General features: G+C 37.0%; 1 protein-coding gene across 1 annotated transcript in view; it reads right to left on the minus strand.

Moving 5' to 3' along the window:
• Positions 1–15877, minus strand: part of SPAG17 (sperm associated antigen 17) — an 87364-nt gene that overhangs the window by 43191 nt on the left and 28296 nt on the right. The window contains exons 6-16 of the mRNA XM_088155865.1: positions 14849–15043; positions 12307–12488; positions 9246–9401; positions 8565–8652; positions 7500–7621; positions 6473–6610; positions 6276–6389; positions 4698–4848; positions 2858–3088; positions 846–934; positions 67–183 (exon numbers count right to left, since the gene is read on the minus strand). Coding sequence (XP_088011991.1) covers positions 67–183; positions 846–934; positions 2858–3088; positions 4698–4848; positions 6276–6389; positions 6473–6610; positions 7500–7621; positions 8565–8652; positions 9246–9401; positions 12307–12488; positions 14849–15043 — 1583 coding nt within the window. The remainder of the gene's footprint in view (positions 1–66; positions 184–845; positions 935–2857; positions 3089–4697; positions 4849–6275; positions 6390–6472; positions 6611–7499; positions 7622–8564; positions 8653–9245; positions 9402–12306; positions 12489–14848; positions 15044–15877) is intronic.

Raw genomic sequence — 15877 nt, forward strand, 5'->3', positions numbered from 1 at the left:
CCTGAACTACTTTATATAGCGTTCTGAGGGAGGACTGTATATATGAGATTGTCAGTTCACAGATACCTGACAAAGAACATGTGGTTGAAAATGCTCTTCCAAACTCCAGTCTGTCAAGCAACGCCTCTGTGTCTTTTTTATTTCTTCCAAACTTGGTCCTAAGCCATAATTTTCCAGACTCACCTCAAAATACAACATACCAAAATAATGAATATCAACATTTCAGTGTCAGTATTAAATTGACTGTAATCTTGTTGGATTAATAGACAGCACCCCATGTTGCATCACAGTTAATAGCATAATGATGCATATGTGCAGACCCATATGGCACTGTTTCATAAAAAATACAATTACTTCCAAGCAGGTTTGGTTTTGAACTTTTAACGACAATATAATCTAAATACTTCTGTTATTAGCTTGTACGTTTTTGAGTTCTGTAAGCAATTATGAGTATTCAAACATGTCCTATGAGGTTATTTTAAAATTACTATGTTTATTATGAGATATATGGCAGAAAGGTGATTCTGAAGATGCCAAACTACACAGTATACTAGTGTGACACAGTTTGACAATTTCTTTTAAACTTTCACGTTTGTATTTGATCCCTGATACTCAGCAAAACCAGCACAGAATTATTATTAATAGCTTCATTGAAACTCATCACCTTGGAATTCAAAGAAAGTGATTTCACAGTGCTTAAAAGTTATGTTAGTATTTGCCAAACATCACAAAATTAACATTTGCATGCAGCATTGCAAAGGAATCCCCAGTTACACAGCCTGGCATTGAGCAGTATCTTCTGCTGCCTCATGTAAAGCCTTGTTGACTCAATTTCTCACACTTGCCATTTCAGAATAAAGAGGATCCAATTCTACGTTCAAAAGAGGACCAAGCACATCATCTCCTTCATCTTCGTTACTTGTTTCTGTATGTCCTGGAAATTTAAAGCAGAATTTAAAGAATTGTTCCAGAAATTTCAGCCCAACTAAGGTTGGAGTAATGCAATTTCCTTAGTCTCCCTGATGAGACTGACATCAAGTTGAAGCTTCCTTTTTCCAAACTTGTCCTATAAATACACGATCAGCTCTGCTATGCTTCTTTACTAAGAGAGCATTTTAACATCCTGTGACAACAAGTGCCAGATAATTAAACAAAATTAAAAGAAAAAGAAAAAAAAAAAAAAAGACTTAAAAAAACTCACCTAAATCATCCTTTCTATCTGACCCATGCTGGCCCACTAAATACTCTCAGAAGTATTCTCCAGATTCATAAACAAAGAACCATTATTCTTCATATTTTAAAAAGCAGTCCTTTGCACAGATGACATTAAAATAAAAGGCAAGACCAACTGTATTTTCACACATTTTTGACAAATGCAAATTTTAAAGTTTAAATTTATTAGGTTTATACAGATCCATAAGCTACTGACAGAATATTACTTCTCCTGAGGATCTGACCAGTCATTCCATTGTTGCAATGAGCACCTGATATGAACAGCATCACATAAGGACTTTAACTTCTACATTCTCTTAATTAAAATATAAAAATTGCCTTTAACAGAATTCTTTATTCCCTAAGATAGGGCAGCGGTCATTAATATTTGACCAAAATTCACACGTACAGGAAAATAACTCTTTTTGGTGGAAAATATACCACAAAGTATTTGTTTTTAAGTGTCTTATAACCAACTCAGCTTCCAGACATACATCTTTAAGCTCTGCTTCTCTTGGAACTTACTCTGTTTACTGACTGCCTTTAGAAGATTGAAGAAACCTGAAAACACATGGTTTATCTTCCTGGTATTTACTTTTGTGCTGCAGAAGTGCTGAAATGTTGTTATGCTTGTAACTGCAAAATTTAATGTCATGACATAGTACAAAAGCAAAATAAACTAACACCCCAAAATATTCCCAAGATTTAGAAGAAAAGCAGATAAGCAGGACTCATTTTTGTCTGCTCTAGACTTCCAAGGAAAGGATTCCATCTAAGCTGCTTGCTTAGACATCTCTATTAGGAAAGCATGGACAACATCACAAAGTACTGCATCCAGCTCTGGGGTCCAAAGGGAACACATGGATCTCCTGAAGTGGGTCCAGAATACAGCAAGTAAAGGTGACTACAGGGAACCTCTCCTGTGAAGACAGGCTCAGAGAGTTCAGCCTGGAGAAGGCTCTGAGTAGTCAGAGTCTGAGTTCAGCCTGTAGTCATAGGATAAGGAATAATGGTTTTAAAGGAAAGGAGAACAGATTCAGATTAGGTATAAGGAAGAAATTTTTATCATAAGGGTGATGAAACACTGCAACATATTTCCCAGAGGGATGGTGGACACTCTATCCCTGAAAGCACAGGAGGTCAGATTGAGAAACTTGATCTAGTTGAAAATGTCTCTGCTTATTGCGGGGATGTCAGAACAGATGACCTTTAGAGGTCCCTGCCAGCCTAAACAATGATTCTATGATCATGAACCTTAAGATATAATTGCTTAAACCGACCTAATTTCTACTTTTGTTGCATCCTGAAAAAATAATCACTTGTTTTTAATGTTGCTTTTTGGCCAACACATCTCCTTTAACAAGGACAACAACTTTTCATTATGTTAGATTCTGCAGGAGAAAATGTAGAACTCCAGAAGATTATTTCTGCATCACCTACAATTGTTAATGCTGCAGTACAAAATAGCTTTTGTCTTTATTCTAATATTCTTACAGAGTTACTCAATGTACAGGCCACATAATACTTGAAAATTTGTTGACTTGTACAAGGAAGAAAAATCACATCCCTGCAATAGCAAACTATATGGTAAGAAAAATAGTGGATTCAAATTCTTCAGTAGTAATGTAAACAGAAAGCTTTTTACCAGAGCCTCTTGGAGATTTCCCATTAAGCTTCTTTTCCACAAGGAAGAGTTGTCTCAGCTGTCTTGCAAACAAGTCTGGATTATCCCAAGGGATATAAGACACTTCAGAATCACCTCCAACCCTAGATCCAGAGCTCTCCAGGAAACCAGAGTCACTCAGCCCCGTCAGCTTCAGGCTTTCAAAAGTAAACACTCTGAAGGCTCTTTCTACTTCAGCCCAACTCAGAAGTTCTAAAAAAGAATTACAATCATTAACTGAAAATGTCCTTACAGGTCAGCAGAAAATAAATACAAAACTATTTAAGCGTATTGTTCTTGGCAAGTCTGAAAAAGCCAACAGCAATTTCCTTAATGGTACTGGATCAACTTGGGCTACATTGTACACTGCATTCAAAGTTGAATGCTTCCAAATTGCAAAATGATATGCCTAAGTATTAATCCATCTTAAACGAAGTGGTTCCTACATTTGAATACCTTCTGGCTCATTAACTTCATAGAAATTATGTTGATTTTAAAATACGGAGTAGACTTTATAAGGCCAATTAGCAACTAGTTATTTTCAGTTCATGAAATGTTTTCATTATCTGTAACTTCTCAAAAAAGTATCAATTTTTTCCCTCTTCAGACAGAATTGTACACATAATTTAAACAGAAGTATGCAAGGTGCAAAGGCAATAATAAATCCTATTTATGCTTGTATGTATCCATGTTCCTATAACAATGATAATCATGCAAAGGACTAAATTTAGGACAGGTAGTACAATGCCCAAATCACATAAAGAATATCTTCAGTTTGAAGTGTTTTCTGTTTAGGGTGGTTAAGCTCCTAAGCACGTCATATATCTTGTTAATGTTGGATTTCTCATCTTCTGTTCAAATTAACCATCGCCTTTGATAAAAGCAAAGGCTTTGCTAGCTAAGTTACCAGTTAGGAGAGTTTGGCAGCACAGTATGGCCCAGTGAGGATCATCAAATTCAACACTCATCAGCTGGAACACTATAGCAATAGTGAATACTTTAATAGCTTACTGTCCAAAATTAACATACCAACAACTAGAAACAACACATCAAAGTGTAAATGAATCCAACATAGGGAATTCAGGATGAAAGAGCTGGGAAAGTACTTTCAAATGCTGTGCCTTATATGATGACATGAATATAACCAAAGGGATTTGGATGTTTGTATTTCTTAATAACCTAGAGCAGATTTTTGATACTGCCTAAGGGTATTTACGCAGTCTTTGGGATTGTTTCCCAGTGTATGTCATGATTGCAAGCACACTCCAAGAAAAGGTAACTGTAGAAATAATTATGGTTGGAGAAGTGAATGTATTCTTGGTTTGATAAAGGGACTGTTATAAAGTAGTTTCATTATTAACACCAAGAGCTTACACAGAATTCATTCTGAAAGCTGTGTATTGTTCCATAAAAATTGTAATATACGTGTGCTTTAACTCCAAAAGTTGATAAACACAGTTTACATCATTGTCTCTCAAAATGCATTCTACATTCTAAGACCAAAATCGAAATTGTTACAGCTGGTTTTTTTCCTCAGAATTAATAAGTGTTTGTATGTTTGCAAACATAAGCAAAGTACTTCCAAGATACTTCCAGCTCTCAGTTATGCAATATTTAACACTCATACAGTCGCTCCCATTAATCATGAAACTGAGGTCTGGGTTAACTTGTATAGTAGGCTATAATTACATATGAGCAAGAATGTGAAAATGGGAAATTCTGCAAAGGTTTTTTTGGCAGCTTAAAAATCTTATCCAAAAATTCCTGCTATTTAAGAGGATCATCAACCCTAAATAAAATATATCAATGAATATAATTTTACCAGTAGTACAATAATGCATGAGCTCATGAGCTCTGGCCAAGCGTTTAGTATTGCTTTCAGTTGAAGGAGGGGTGAAACGGACAAGTTTTGTAAGAGGTAGTTTATCCATCATTTCACGCTCAATCTTTTCTGGATTGAAGTTCTCCTGGACCTGGAACAGAAATCAAAGTACCAGAGTTAAAGTAAACTTTAACACTATTGACTTTCCAAAAACTATGTTTGAATAAAGCTACAGCAGAGGACATAAGCATGTGCTTAAGTCAGTTGGACATAAAATTAAATTTGAACATGTGCCCACAGTGTGGTTTTGAATCACACTGTCAGATACTGTAGGCAGAAAAATATTAGACACATAAGAGAATGACTGACAGTATAATAACAGACATTTGTTAGGAGTTGTCTGTGCTAGCTAGACTTAAAAATACAGAAATATGCACAGATCTATTCAGACTGGCAGCAGGTACTTTCCATGTATCTTTCAGCTGGTCTGTGCTGCTTTTCATAGTAATGAAATCCATAAATTTATTGATCAGTCTGCGATGACTGACTATATCCAAGGATTTATTTTTTCAGACGTAGTGGTATCTTTCAGTTTCACTCTTTTTAGTATTACACACTTACAGTACCTTTTTCTTCAACTGCATATTCCCAATGTTTGTCCTCTACTCTTTCCTCAAACATTGTGCTATATCCTAAATTTAGTCTTCAGCAAGTATATAAAATACATCAAACATATGTCAGCTAAGACCATCTCTTACATTGATTACTCAGTCCTTCCTTCTGCTTGAATACATCCAACGTGTCAAACTTGAGTTGTTTCTGAATAGTTTTAACCAATGGTTGCCAAAGTATTCCCCGGATAATTTGTAATCCATGAAGCCTGGCAGACACCCCTTAGCTGTGAAATCTACAACTGCGTTATCACTCGTATTATTCTCTGTGAATTTTTAAAGTTTAATGGTAAAACTACACCTTGTCTTTGGAAAAATTCAAGACATTCACAGTGGTTTTTTGATTCAGAAAGTCTGGGAACTGTTACTTTGCAATAATCCTAAACTATGCAGTCTCTGAACCTTTCTGCCTTTGTTAGAATTCAGCAGTATCTTGGTTACACACTATGCTCCAACTATTTAGCCAGCTTGAATACATTTCTTGTATTCGTTAATAACTGCTATGCATTTTCTTCTATTTCTCAACATTTTAGTATTCAGTCTAGTCTTCATGCTAAATCACAGTAAACAAGCTAGCAAGTAATTTTCCACAGTATCATCAGTGTTTAACAGCAAATCAACAGTTCTGTAATATCTCTCATCTATGCCAAAGGCTAAACATTTTAATTAATAATGCAAATAGTTCACTGAAACCAGTATGTTTGTGCTCCATGTTTGTGAGGTGTCCTCCATAAGTAACTCACAACTTCTTAAGCAAACTAAACATGTGTTGGTGTATCCACCTAAGTAAAAAAAAGATCTAGTACATGCTGTCCTGTTTTGTAAAAACACCACTCCTCCCTTTCTAGTGCATTGAGCATTCATTGCCTGTGAACTTTGGAAATATTTATATATAAATAGGTTGTACCTTCAGTAGGTGCAACCGCTGAGCCAGGGCATCATGGTAGTTAAATAAGAGAGGGTACTGGGGTGTAACAGTTTCTTGTTCACTGTATTTAGGAGAAAAGTAGTCATACAGATTCTGTTTAAAAAGAAAAGGAAGACGTATTAAACCCCAATAATGAGATTTGCCATTTGAGGAAATGAACAAAAGACAACACAAACCTTTTTTTCACTCATAGGAAGAGAAAGAGAAGGAAGGACAGAGATTATATGATCTGCAATGGCCTGATGCAGCCCATCTGCCTGAGTCTCTGGTGCTACCAGACTCGGTGGTGTAAGGTATTCTTCACTTGCAATAACCTGGAAAATACACTATATGTTAGCTTCCATCACATTATGACTGCTGCTCAATTTTACCACAAATACCAAACAAATCCTGCTATAAGCTAAGCATACACCCATAAATTCTGTCAGGGAAGAAAAGCCTAGTATTTTCTACGAGTAGCAAAAATACAATTTTCCAAATTAGTTTCTGCACAAAACAAAGATTATGGAAAACAATTAAATGCTCTTTCCAACAGTTGCCTTTGAAAGGCCGAGAAGAAAAATATTCCTAACTTGAAATGTTAAGAATTGTTAAGGAACACAGGTAATTAAAAACTGATTGTCTATTAAGTGTTGGACTTTAAGTATTCTTACCAAAGTCTATTTTCAGACTAAGTTACAAAAAGTAAAAACTCCAAAATGATGTTGAAATTTTACTCCTAAAAGAAGGAGAATTTCCAAATTATATTGTATGTCTCTTCTAAATCATAGATTGCGCCTGAACTCAACAGAAGTCAGATTTAGTCTAGCACTAGCATTGATGTTCTTAGGCTAGGCTTCACCTAAGATCTTTGAACTGAGTAAATCAGCAAAAGTTCTGTATCAATAATATTGCTGTAGGACATGAAAACATGTTATTGACTTAGATAAGAAATTGCACCTTTCTCCTCATTTGATTATATTTGCAGTCTTCAATAATTAATTATGGAATAACACTACATATATATACACATACATACATACATACAGGGTAAGTGTACAATATGAAAGAAAATCAAAGTTTGGAATTTTGACTCCTATTGAACTTCCTTGCTCGGTGCCTCAATGCACAGTCTCATATTTTAGGTTAAACAGATGGATTTATTAATCTTTGACAATTCATTATATTAGGTCTAGGCCAAAATTGAAAAGAGAACATTCCCACCTGTTCCAACATGCAGCTCAGCATTAAGGATACAGAAAAGAACTCCTCAGGAATTTGACTCATCAAGTTATTATAATACCTCATGTCCACAGAAGGAAAGAGAATATAAGTTTCTTCGGATGCTATATGAAGAGATAAAACATTAAGATATGTTTGTTCAGAAATGTCAATTTATATTTCAAGTCAGTTCTGCAAGTTTGCAGATAATACAAAACTGGGAGGAGCTGTTGACTCTCCCAAAAGCAGACAGGCCCTGCAGAGACCTTGACTGATTAGAGAGCTGGGCAATTATCAACCTCATAAAGCTAAAAAAGCAGAAGTGGTGGATTCTGTGCCTGGGATGAGCCAACCCTGGATATACAGTCAGACTGGGGAATAAGATGCTGGAGAGCAGCACCACAGAAAGGGACCCAGGGGTCCTGTTTGATGGAAAATTGAATCTGAGTCATCAATGCCCTGGCAGCCAGGAGGGCCAACTGTGCCCCGGGGGGCATCAGGCGCAGCATCACCAGCAGGGCAAGGGAGGGGATTGTCCCGTGCTGCTCTGCACTGGGGCAGCCTCACCTCGAGTCAGGGGAGGTTTAGGTTAGGTATTAGAGAAATTTTCACCCAGAAGGTGTTTCAGCACTGGAACAGGCTCCCCAGGAAAGTGGTCACAGCACCAAGACTGGCAGTTCAAGAAGCATTTGGAAAACCGTTTCAGGCACATGATGTGATGTCCTGTGTAGAGCTAAGTTGGACTCAGTGATCCTTGTGGGTCCCTTCCAACTCAGAATATTCTGTGATTCTGTGAACCTTCAGATAATATTTATTAAAAAGAGTCTAACAAAGTTAGAGATCAAACAAAATTACTGAGATCTTTTAAATCTGTGACTAGAAACAGACAGAAAACATGATTTTCTAAAGAAGTTCGTTATTACTACTAGACACTTCCACAATGTGTTCACCAGGACACACAGCTTCATCTAACTGCACAAATAATTTTGAGGATTTGTGCTGTCAGATGAATGGATAGTTTGACAGAGTGAACAACTACAGATGGATGCTTTAATCCTTTAAACATACCCTCTGACAAATCTACTGTTGGCAGAATTTCTTCTGGTTTCCCTTTTTTCTTTGTAGGTGTTATCTGTGATGCTGGTGCTGGACGTTCCTAAGTGAACAAAAGTTAACATAAAAAATCAGAAACCATAAAACAAATGAGTATTGCACAGATAGGTGGGAGAACTTAATTTCATTTAGCTTTGGTTACTCACCCTAGACTACATGCTAAACTTTTAAATGGAACAAGATAGTAAGAATGCAGTGCATATTCTAATAAGCTACTTTCTTCTGCCCACTTAAGCTTTTGCCTACTATGAAAAAAATAAGGTAATAGATCTTGCATAGAACTCATAACTTTTTTTTGCCAGTTCACAGATCTGCAACAATGTATAGTAGCTCTGTGAACGCATATTGATTTTTCCAGACACAAGAATGTATCGTCAGACACTATTTAAGAAATTTCTACATCGGTGATACTTCATGCCTGTAGGATCCTTCCAATTTCCTTTTTCTGTTTCCCCAATGCTCAGCTATTTTTTTTCCTTTTTTTGGGTTTTAAATACTAAAGACAAAAATACAAATCTCATTCACTGAAAATTATTCACAGAGTGATGGTCCAAGACGAATTTTTGAGTCACAATTAAAGACAGGGAATTCTAGCCTAAAATAAGTTATTCTCAAGAAGAAGAGAAGGGTCCTTGCCTCAACTGCAGAAGATTGTGTTGATTTGCTCTCTGGTAACGAAGGCACATTAATAAACTTGGTGTTTTCCAAGTAGATGCAATGCTGTCTTCTCCAGTCCAGGCAGTCATACATCAAACAAGCAATGTGTTCAAACAGCACAGTACCAAATGCAAGCTATGACAGAAAATCAGATAAAAAGGATGAAGTGTGTTTATAAAAGTATCATGTAACTTAGTGACAGGAGTCATTAGCTCTTTAACCAGCAGATCTACATCTGTTTATAAATTTTCCAAGCGACTGTTTCCTTCACCAATTCAATATGTTTTACAGAGTTATTCTAAAACCTCCTTCATTTTATTTGCCTTAACATTGCCACAGCACAGTATGGACTGTATATTGCCTAAGTGCTTTAGTTGTCATAAAGTCTAACTTGTCTTAACAATAACTGTTCAAGGTCTGCTGTCTTGCAGATTGAATTTATGGGTTTTTTTCTGGATGAGAAGGAATGGGAGAGGAAAATTAATGTATTTTGTAATGGGTGTACGTTTTTACTAGTGATCAACCTGCAGCATATTTGCAAGGTCAATCATTTCCCAGCTCTAGAAGGATAAAAAATAAAACCTCACCAAGGTAATCAATATCATCTCATATTATTTTCTTTCTTTTTGTTGCCCTTTGAAAACAAAGAAAGCCTCAAGAATAACATTCTGAAATCTACAGTTGTGAGTGAAGGAATGTCAGCATACTGCCCAAATATCCAAAGGGAGAACGCTGCATCTGGAAAAATCTGACAAGGAAAGAGTCATGGTTCTTGAGGTCATGTACTGTGGTTTTCACCAAAGCTTGGGAGGAATAAAAAGAATAATAGCAACTGCTATTTTATATATTAAATATTTTGTATGAATACCAAAACCCTGTTGGAGACCACATGAAACATTCAAGTTTCAGCAGCTTTAATGGATGTACTCTTCCCCTGTACATCTTGGAATTTGTGGAAAGGATGGAATTATTATAACTTTTAGACAATTTCTGTAGAAAGCCCTTTTCTGAGTAATTTTTTTCACTTTTGTGAAAGTAGGGCAGGTCTCTTATACTAATAAGTTTGCCTCTAAGAGGCGGCTAACGACATTGAATGTCTCAATTTAAAGTTTCCTAAAATAAAGCACAGCGAAGAAGTACAACTGACATTAGGCACTAAGTAAAATACCAACCCCTTAAGAAGTATTAAGCATCTGCTTTCCTCAACTCAGGGCCTCTTTATGACACTGGGAAACAGGCAATCCCAAATCACTGATAAGTTATGAAACACTTGTCTCCATTTTCATAACATTTAAAGACTAGAAAAGCCCCTTGGGAAAGAAATTCTATTTGCGAAAACAGAATGTTCATTAATATTCTTGCACCTTTGTTTTCCCAATTCAATATTTTTCTGAAGAATGGGTTAGTATAACACCTTTACATCCATACCTTCTTAAAGTACCACTAGAGTCCACAAAAGTTTTATATAAAATATTGGAGTGTTTTCAATGCACAGTCTTTTAAACAAAACAAAATATTTTATAAAGTCATAAGAAACAAAACCCATACTACTCAGTGGGATCCATGCAAAGTTTAGTATAATTTCAATTTTGTAATTCAATTTGCCTGGTCTCTCCTCAGGACATAGATGCTCATCAATAGTTTTTCACGTCTAACCATTAGTGACTCTTCAACAAAGAAAATATTTTTGAAAGTATTTTCTTTTCTAAAGATCTCAAATCTGAGAGCAGAGACTACTTGCAGTATGTAATGCTCTGTCATTTTTATATTAATGTCTAACATTTTGTCCCAAGAATTTTCTTCCTGTGTATCTTACACTTTGGAGATGCAGCAAACTTAGACTGAAAAGATTCTCCAGCAAGTCCACAAGAACAGACTTACTCTATCCACCTATGATTTCAGAACTCATATGCTCCCCACCTGTTTCTTAAAAAAATTACAAACTTTCTTGCTTCTGTAGGACTCATTAAATTATAACTCCAATCTCTTGAAATCTGTTTCAGTGACAGATGGTTTTCCCATCATTTCAGCTATAATATAGGTGCTTGCAGCATATTCAAAACCAGAAACAGTCTCCTGTAAGATGTGATTATAGGGAAGATAAAAAATGCTTTCCCAAAAGAGGCTTGGCACTGTAAGATTATATAAAGAGTATAATGATAAATAATATTATAAGTAGCAAGCCTACATGATTCCACAATTAAGGAATTTTCAGTGAATGCTTTGGAAACTACTGTGAATTGTTTGTATATAGAATCTACTGTACTATAAATAAGGGTTAGAAGAATGTAGTTTAACCCTATAATGTCCTTTAATCCTAGTAATGCAGACTACAAATACAGTAGGTTAAATAAGGCATATTGCCTTATTTTGCTTTAGCAGTTTTTATTTTTTACTGCTGACAGTGTATATTGAAAAATACTGGATTCTTTTACCTCACTATACACGTATCCAGAATGTAGGATGGAAAAAAAATTCTGATGATTCACTTTCTCCTTCAGTGCCTGGTAATAGTCCTGACTCAGAAGGCCTATTACTCACTTATTCTAAGTTAGAGCCATATTTTGGACAAAAAGAAACAGTACTAAGTATAATAAAGCAACATCATATATCAAAAAGTATTCTTGTATTCAAGTAACTTTTTCTCATGTGACTATTCTGAGGTGCAGTAAGTAGGCCTGATGTTAGGAGGACAAAAACATAACTTCTTTGTTATTTCATACACACATATGACTCTTGAACAAGATACAAACTGGGTCTATAAAGATGCTGAATAAATTTAAAACCCCAAACTATTTTACAACTCTTCTGCTTTGGCCTACAATACTAAGAAACTCCAAATCAGGCATTTTTATTCAAAGGACTCCTTGTAAACAAATGCTGAATAAAGTTGTTGGATACATAGGAAATATTTTTGTTTAAGATTACAAAAACTACTGTGGTTCTGTTTCAGAGAAGACTTGAGATTAAATTCCTAATGTGTTCTTAAAAGTTACAAACTCTAAAGCTGCCATACACTGTAAAAACAGAATGCACTGACCAGCATTTCACTGTCTGACCAATCAGAGGGAAAGTCACTTTCCTTAACTTGGTAATGAAGCCTGGCAACATCAAAGAGACTGGATCCATGCTTTCCACTGTTCAGAACGGGCTCCAGGAATTTCCAAAATGTTTCCAGGTCTTTTTTAGCTTCATCTTCCTTTCTTTTCTCTGCTTCTATATCTAAAATATATAAATATTTGACAAATCATGGTACAATGTATCCCTTTAACATCAAGCAAAACTTATGTATCAGTCTTCTCTAAGTATTGTTATAATATTTCCATCCTCAGAGTCTCAGGAAATAGCTGACACTCAACTTTGGGATTAAAAAATACCCTCACTTATATCTTGCCATCATTTTCTACTTTGATCATATATTATGATCATCTCTCTAATCTTCAAGTACAGTCACTAATCCTGAAAGGGACCTGTGGGGGTCATCTGGTAAAACTCCTCTGCTCAAGCAGAGTCACCAAGAGCAAACTGCCCAGGATCATGACCACACAGCTTTTGAGTACCTCCTAGAATGAAGACTCCGTGACCTCTCCGGGCAATCTGTGACAGCATTCAGTCACCCCCACAGTAAACAAGTGTTTCTTTGCCTTCAGATAATACCCTATGTTTCAGTTTTGCCATTGCCTCTTGTCCTGTCACTGAACACCACTGAAAAGAGCCTGGCTTCCTTTTCTTTGCACATTGCTTTCAGGCATTTATACACATTGATGAGTTCCCTCCAAGATCTTTCTTCTCCAGGGTAAGCATTCCCAGCTCTTTCAGCCTCTCCTCATATGAACATACTTGTGGTTATTTGATGGACTCTCCTGGTAGCTCCGTATCTCTCCTGCACTGAGGAGTCCAAAACTGGACACAGAACTCCATGTGTGGCCTCACCAGTGCTGAGTACAAAAGAAAGTTCAAATCCCTCGACCTGATGCAGCCTTAGATACCATTAGCCTTATTTGTTACAAAGGCACAGTGCTGGCTCAAGTTCAGCTTAGTGCCACCACCCCTAAGTCCTTCTGTGCAGAGCTGCTTTCCAGTCAGTCAGCCCCCACCATGAACTGGAGCAGGACTTTGCCTTTGCTGAATTTTATGAGGTCTGTGCCAGATCATTTCTCCATTCTGTTGAAGTCTCTCTGAAAAACAGCACAATTCTGTGGTGTTTCAGCCATTCCTCCCAGTGTATCATGAGAGTACTTGCTGAGGGAACTATCCTGACCACTAATAAAGATGTTCATCTGGACTCACACCATCAATACCCTCTGATACCCTCCAGGCCAGGACATTCAACCACTTTTCAATCCAACTCAGTGTTTGCTAATCCAGCTTCTTTATGAGAAGACAGTGCCAAAGATCTTACTGAGTCAGGGCAGACAATGTTCACTTCTCCCTCCTCCTCTACCAAGACAGTCATTTTGTCATAGAAAGTTATTAGGTTGGTTAAGAATGACTTCTGTTGGCAAGTCTATGCCAAATGATCAATGCCTTGTCCGTCACGTGCCCGGAAATGTTTCCAGGATAAGCTGTTTATCATCTTCCCAGAGACTGAGAAAAGTCAGAGTGGCCTTTAGGTTCCTGAGTCAGTCCTGCCATTTCTGAAGATAGGAGTGATGCTTTCCTCCAGTCTTCAGGCACGTTTTCCAATTGCCATGTTTTTTCAAAATTAATTGACGGTGGCCTTGCAGGGACATCACAGCCAGCCCCCTCAGTATGTCTGAGTGAGTCCCATCAGGTCCCACAGACTTACGTGTGTCCAGTTTTTTTAAGCAATCCCTAACCTGATCCTCTTCCACCAGGAAACATTCTCCAGACTTTCATCCTGTCTCTGGGGCCTGAAAATTCCAAAGGTCATTCATGATCACAATGACTTTTTCTTCTTTCAAGGTCCTTTAGCCAGTCCTTATAGAAAGGCTGTTTGCCGGATTGAATAGAGTTTATTGGTATCTTTCTTGTACTGTAGAGTCCATAATTCTATTCTCGTAACAGACAAGTAGCAGTGAATAACCACCTCCCTTGATGTGCTGGCTATGTCACTACAGCTCAGGATAGCCAGCTATCACTGACTACACATATTTAGCTTTCTGCTTACCAGGATCCCAGTTCAAGAAAGGGGACAGCCTGGGGACAGCTGAGTACAATTACAGAGCATTATTCTGTGGCATACTCTCCTGTGGCTGGGGCCACAGTCCCAAAGCAGCCAACTGTCCACACTCCTTGAAATTACCAAATGAGCCAAATTTTCTTAGCTAACAGAAGTATGCATTTGATAAAATGTTGTTCTTTGGTGGCTACCGTGGCTGCAAACTCTGCCTGCTTAGTCAGTCCCTCTTCCTACTGTCCAGTTTTTGCACAGGCAAACTATTTGGTTTGGTGGCCAAACAATGGCAATACTACTTTGGCACTGGCAAACACAGCTGCTCATAGGTAGCATGCCGTATAGACACAAGGCATGGAGAGGGAGAACACCACAGCCAGAACAGTCATTCCCTGGATATAAAATTCTCTCCTTTCCACACATTTTTTTTTAATGACCAGATTACCTTCAGGTGAAACTGAAGATTGTCCTTTACGTTTAGTTGCTTCTAAGTATATCTGCAATGGCTTGTAATTTTCAGAAGAAATTTGAATTACACTTGAAATGTTAATCCCAAGGTCAGTCAAGACAGGCAACAACTGAAGATTGGGGAAACCCAGAATGATAAAGTAATGATGAGCACCATCATCTGGTTCATCATCTGTTCAAGACACAACAAAAACAGATTGGAGTAAGAACATTCATCAGCTAAACAAAATACATTTTTACTTGACTATATGGGGTAATGCAAATGAAGGCCAGAGAGACAGTTCTTTTATAATCTCATTGGAAAAATTACATATAAATTCAAAAATTATGTGCCTAAGACTTGGGTCTTCTGCACCAAACCTAGAACCTAGAACACAGCAGGAAGAATAGTAATTTTTAATAAAGTCAGAAGTAATAATTGTTTGGAGAAGGACCAGGAGAAAAACTGCAGGAGCTGACTATAATCAGAATGTTGTAGCAGCATTTCTGTAATTGCTCCTCTCAAAGGAGTCTAGTGTCAGGACATACCCACATGCTTTAATGGTAGTTTAAACTATCCTATTTCATCCTGCATAAAGCTGGACATGGAACATACACAGAGTAAATTATTGTATCTTACATGAAAGATTACCTAAGCCATAATAATTTCAAAGGATTGGCTGCACTGCTGACTCACTGCTGACTCCTCCCCACTCAGCAGTTCATGTTCACTAGATGTACTTCTTGGCAAAATCCTCATCAGCTGGTAACACCAGCTCACACTAGTCCTTTCAGTTGGCAGAGGCATATCCAAATTAATTTTAAAGTGCAGATGAGAAGTCTAATTGAGTGCTTGTTCTATTTGGGCTTATCAGTTATGTAGAAATATGCATACCAACATTTCAGTACCAGAGCAAAAGGTTAAGCATGATATAAGTAGAAATTAACTCTCTAGAAGTTCTAGAGTTGTGTAGTGTCTTTTTATGCGTTATGGAGAAATAGAGGTAGTAAGACAGGTATCAGGTGA

This window comes from Sturnus vulgaris, chromosome 2 (assembly GCF_052056855.1).
Source record: "Sturnus vulgaris isolate bStuVul1 chromosome 2, bStuVul1.hap1, whole genome shotgun sequence".
NCBI lineage: Eukaryota > Metazoa > Chordata > Aves > Passeriformes > Sturnidae > Sturnus > Sturnus vulgaris.